General features: G+C 33.8%; 1 protein-coding gene across 1 annotated transcript; it reads left to right on the top strand.

Moving 5' to 3' along the window:
* The first annotated feature begins 2,623 nt into the window (after nucleotides 1–2,623).
* LOC132644566 (uncharacterized protein At1g43920, Chloroplastic-like) lies at nucleotides 2,624–3,101 on the top strand. The gene is made up of 2 exons (XM_060361157.1): nucleotides 2,624–2,749; nucleotides 2,847–3,101. Exons 1-2 carry the CDS (start codon nucleotides 2,624–2,626, stop codon nucleotides 3,099–3,101), a joined length of 381 nt encoding a protein of 126 aa, XP_060217140.1.
* The last annotated feature ends 2,824 nt before the right edge of the window (nucleotides 3,102–5,925 follow it).

Genomic DNA, 5,925 nt, shown 5'->3' with positions numbered 1-5,925 from the left:
TATGAGTACATTTTTCTTGTAGTATATCCATTATATGTTGTATTCTATGTCCTATGGACCACGTTAAATTAGGATTCTGCATTACTCCGTCTCTTTTATTCCATCTATCTTCTATTTCTCTTCCTAAGGCTCCTGGTAGTTTATTAAATAATTTTTTACCTAATTCTTGATCAAATGCATTTCCACTAATAGTACAGTAGTAAAAATAATCATTTAAAAATTTCTTAATATGAAACCAACTACTTATGCTTAGTTGTTCTAATTTTATTACTGCATTTCTTTGTAGTACTAATAATCCACTATTTGGATCTTCCCCTGTAATTAAAGTATGTATTTTATTAGTAAAATTATATGGGTTTGCTCCCATGGATACTAGGTGTTGAAATTCCATTGGAAAATTTTCTTTATAAGCTTCCCATAAAGCTTTGGCTGATTCTCCTAAAAATGTTTCTAAATATTTATACATTGTTTCTGCGTCTGTTTCACTATATGTTTTTATATAGTCTGCTACTACTATTCCTTTCCAAAGATCTATCACTGAATTCCATCTTTGCGGGTCATGTGCTGCTATATTTAATATTTTACCTTTATTACCTCCTTCTTGAAGAATAATGGGTTCTTCTATAGGCATTCTTTTTCCTGATGGTTTGACATTATTTAAAGGTTCTCCTCCTGTTCTAAAAACTCTTCTTCTAGGTACATTTCCTGTGCTAGTATCTATAGTATATTGTTCTCCTGTTGTTCTTTGAAATGGACTAGAACTAGATGCACTAGATTCCATTAATTCTTTTTGGCTTATTATAGAGTCTATTTCTAGTTCGTCACCACTGTTTTGCATGTCTTCTAATATTTTATCAAAATCGTCTGATTTTCTTTGGTTTATCTGTTCTACTCTATATCCCCAATTATCAGTTCGGGCTTCACATAATTTAAAGTGACTTATGGTTTCTTCTATTGTTAATTCTCCTAACTTACATCCTTTACATTTAAAAAGCATATTTTTGTTTTCTTTTTGAAGTCTTTTTGCTTTTTCTATAGCTTCGTCTACCGCAAACTCGTCTTGTATTAATTCTATATTCATAAAAGTTGTGTCTGTAATTTCATTTTCGTCTAGAGTACTTTCTTCTTCTATGTCGTTTTGTGGCATATAATTATAATTAGTAAAACGTACAGATGTCTCTCCCTTAGAATTAGTGTACATTAGGTGAGATTCTGGCTGTAAAATCTTTTTTGTATTAAAATCCTCTAGATTCCATTCCATCCCTGCATATTCTTCAGGGTTTATTTTTATAGGCTTTATTAGTCTTATTCCTTTATTTCCCATTATTTCTACTACATCTTCTACCTTAATTTTAAATTTTGTATTACTATTATTAGTCATTTTTCCTAGAAATCCTATGCATATTAATAAATTATTACCGTCACACATCTCTTCATATCCCTTGGTCTGTATTCCTATTTTTATGTGCTTTCCAAATTCTGCTAAATTCATTATAAAATCTGGGCTAATATAAAATATTCCTCCATTATTTGTCATGTCTACTTCCGTTAGTCCTATTATTGATTTTTTCATGTCTGACCATCTATCGTCATAAATTACTATTAAAGCTTTGGTTCCTAAGTTTTTTCTAGTTAGTCCTTTTAATCCTACTACTATTAATCCTATATGCATTAAACTTCTTCCAGTATTTTTTATTTGTCTTACGGCTACTGGGTCTATTAAATTTATGGTAGTAATTTTAGTTCCTATGGCTGATATTTGTTCTTCTCTATAATGTCTATATAATTGAGCTGTACTTGAAAACTGTCTTATATTATATAGAGTTTTTGGATTTAACAGTTTCAATTGGTTTTGTTGGAAAATTTGTATATCTCTATCTACGTCTATTACCTCACTTAACTGTTGATTATTTTCTTCTGGAGTTCTTTATATATATATATATATATATATATATATATATATATATATATATATATATATTGGGTAACTAAACATAATAACATATTAATTATAGCACGTTATTTTCACATTTTTATAGTTACAAACTAATGTTTGTTATAGAATTTTTCTTATAATTAGTTTTAAAATGACTTGATTGTATAAATACTTTTTACATCGTAAGTTCACGAGTTCTTTAGTTTATATGAATAGTGCATCTTATTATAGATACTTTTTATGTGTTGAAAAAAAAATAGGCAAAAGTCATAGATAGCCCCCTAAACTTTACCACATTTTCCTCATGGCTACCTAAACTGGGGGTTGTACCTATTGACTACCTAAACTACCCTGAATTTATACCACATAAGCACCTTTTGCCTACATGGCAGCTCGTGTGTGCTGCACGCAAAATGGGCGCGTGAAGGGTTGTGTTGTTGCTTATATGGCAACTCCAACGTACCCTTTTTTTTAATAACCCCAAATTTAAAACCCCAATTCCAAAAATTCTAAAATCTCTCCTTTCACCTCCTTTCTCAGCCGTTTCTCTCTCCCCTTTCTCCTCCTTTCTCCCCCATTTCTCTCTCTTGTTTCAGTTCAATTTTTTTCGTCCTTGTCTCTCGATTTATAGTTGTTGCTGATTGTATTGTCTCTTATTTCTGTCTTGGTTCTCTCTTCTTCATAGCAATGTCACAAAATTCAGGGATTATAGATGAAAATGTTATTTGTAATTGTGGTAATTCTTGTAATGTAAGAACTTCGAGAACAGTTAACAACCCAGGTCGTAGATTCTTTGGTTGCAAGATGCCAAAAGTGAGTACCTAATTTAAAATTTTGATTTTTGAAAATTTGATTTTCGGCCATTTTTTCGGATTTGTTGTGTTCATAATTTTCTTTTACTTTTGTGTAGGATAAGGGTGGATGTGACTATTTTAAATGGATTGATCCATCTTCAGAGGTTGAGCTTTTGAAGGAGAAGCTTAAAGAGGTTGAAGAAGAGAGGGATACATTGAAATATAAAATGAAGGAACTTGGAGGCAAGTATGATTCATTGAAACAAAAATTGAAGGAAATTAAGGAAGAGAGGGACTGTGCAAAAGCCAAATTCAATAGGCTTGTCGTTGTTGTTCTATGTTTTTTACTTGCAAAAGTTATCTTTGGGTAGTCTAATTGTTTCCTAGTTACTGTTTGTAATATTCCTACAAAGATTTTCTTCTATGTTTGTAGTAATGTTTTGGTTATTAGATTTTGTGAATTATTTGGCTTGTGTTTGGCGTTGTGAATTAGTCGCAAATATGACATGAATATAAATCAGCAAAGAAACATAGCAATTGTTCATTAAAATGCTAGCATCATACATAGAAAAGAAAATAGAGACCTAGTCAACAACTATGACCTCTTCCTCTTCCTTCTTTTGAACATCGAATCCTATGCCCTCCCGGCACTTACACTCGCAGACCCAAATATAGAGTGTATCTCCCTCCATCAATTGCTCGGATTCCAGAAAGTCTTTCCACTCGAGACAGAGGCGTGCGTGTTTTTCAATTTTGTAGGTCATAGTGTAACGTTTTTCTCTATAAGCAACAACGGCATGAGTTATTTTGGTTGGTAGAACATCAAGAATATTAGTAGGAAGCACCTGCAAAAAAAAAACATGAAAAATTACTAAACTATTGCAATAAAAATAGCAAGTGAAACATGGATGCTAAATTAAACGTAAGAAATCATCACTTTCTACGTATGACCGTGTTAATTTCTTCTAGAAATATGCCAACATTTTTTAGGTTGAATGAACTTGTTTTAACAAGTGAATGGGATAATTTGAATGGGATGAAGAGAATGGGGATGAAGTTAGTGGCTTTTATAGATAGTTGAAATGGAAGATTAAGTGGATTGGATGAAGTTGGATGGGGTGAATTCAATGAAGTGAATTGAATTCACCCGATGTGGTGTTTGATTTATGGGCTAATCGGTTGTATTTGACTCCAACCGTCCCATTTATTTGGTTGTTGAGTATTTTGAGGAAATTTATTGTCTTGAAATGGCACAACTGCCACGGCTGCCTATATTCCAATCCTATTGATCTGCCCCGTGCATGTTTGACTCAGTGGCATAAATTGAAGAGTAGTATTGGCACAAATTTGATTAGCACAAATCGAAAAGTACCATTGCTAATTTCATTGGCACAACAGTAATGCATAATAATAAGTCTAGCTAGACAGCACTGCTGCAATTTACATATACTAAAGACATTGTTTCAAATACCCTAAATGTGACAAATTTCCTACATTAACTACTTGTTGGAGCTTCCTTCTGCTGAAGATCTGGTTGCTTTTGATGCAGCCTTTTGGTTTCTCTTGTCGGCTCTCAATCGGGATAGTTGTGATGTGGTCATTGCATCTTTTCCTTGCTATTTCAGTCCACGAGTTTTATAACCAATATCAATATTTGTTGGTGAAGCACTCTTCAAGTTTGTTGCACCATGTAGAACCCTCTCACTTGTTGTACCAGGCTTCAATTAAAATGTGAAACATTAGTAAATTGTGTTGAACAAAGATAAAGGCAAATCATAAAGTGAACTTACATTAAAGACTTGTGCTCCAGTAACAGAACTTGTGTCACTACAAACAGAGCTGGATTGAGTTGGTGGAGTTGGTTGAGATTGACTTCCTTGCCTTTCAGTTGAGGGTGTTGGTTGAGAAGGACCACCCATTCCATGCTACCAAACAAAAACAATGGGATGAAAATTAGAGACTTATATGTAACAAACTAAAGTTAAGAATATGACAAATTCAATTGTACTTACTCTTCTTCCACAGGCAGTCTTGTTATGGCCAACTTGTTTGCACAATGAACAAGTCATCTTCACATCCTTCTTTGACAGCTTTCCATATTTCTTTGGCTCATCTTTATCCTTCATTCTTTTCTTCTTTGGTCTCCTAGGCATTTTTCTTGGCACCGGAGGCTCTATTGATGGGTTTGTAGTCTTAGGCCACATCCTCATATTGGTAATAGGTTGGATGAAGTGACTGTAAGCCTTAAGAAATGTTTCCTTCCTATACCAATGCTCTACATGTGCATCAGGATCTTGATTCAAGTAATAATAAGCACAAACAGCATGAGGGCAAGGAACACCCCTTAACATCCACAGCCTACAGTCACAATATTTCTTATCCAAGTGGACAACAAATGTGAACCCACCATCCCTAATTTCAAAACCATGAACCCCATGCCATTGAACATGACACCTATTAGACAACTCCTTGTTCTCTTCCAATATTCTTCTTGCCATAGGGGCAATATCATCAATCCAAGTTTCAGCAAATTTGATCATGTCTACATGCCTATTCATCATTTTATGCCTAATTTCCTCTAACATAGTGATAATAGATTTATGTCTAGCAGCTAAGATCCAAGAATTAAAAGTCTCACACATGTTATTTTCCACAACGTCACACTTGGAATGAAACTTGAAATATGCCTTACAAAAAGTAAAAGGCTCATAATGCATAAAATCCTCCATTATCTTGGGCTTACCCAATTTGGCCATTTTATCCATCTCCTCTTTAAACTTGACTTCAAAGCTAGCCTTAGAGCATCTCCAAAACTGTTTCCTTCTTTCTTCTCCTCTCCACTCTTTGTGCCAATTACTCCAAACATGTCTAGCACATCTCTTTGTCTCAGCATTTGGTAGCAGCTCCAATAAGATAGGAATAAGTCCCTTCCAAAAGTGTGCAAAGTACCAAAAAAAATAAAAAATAGTTAAACATACTGAAATGTCCTCTACTAAACTGAAATTTTAATTAAATGGAACAGAAATGGTACCTTTTGCATGTCTGACATTACAGTCAACCCTTCACCATTTCCCAAATTCAGATCAGCAATCAAGTACTTTATGAACCAATTCCAGCTATTTTTAGTCTCTGTATCCACCACTGCCCAGGCAATAGGATACATTTGGTTGTTCCCATTCTTGCCCACAGCTAGCT

Source organism: Lycium barbarum, chromosome 6, assembly GCF_019175385.1.
Source record: "Lycium barbarum isolate Lr01 chromosome 6, ASM1917538v2, whole genome shotgun sequence".
NCBI lineage: Eukaryota > Viridiplantae > Streptophyta > Magnoliopsida > Solanales > Solanaceae > Lycium > Lycium barbarum.
This window is presented reverse-complemented; position numbering and strand designations above follow the sequence as displayed.

Excerpts from the sequence above, each read along its gene's own strand:
- LOC132644566 (XM_060361157.1), top strand. The coding sequence starts at position 2,624 with ATGTCACAAAATTCAGGGATTATAGATGAAAATGTTATTTGTAATTGT. Across the intron at positions 2,750-2,846 it reads TTGGTTGCAAGATGCCAAAA|GATAAGGGTGGATGTGACTA; the intron begins GTGAGTACCTAA and ends ACTTTTGTGTAG.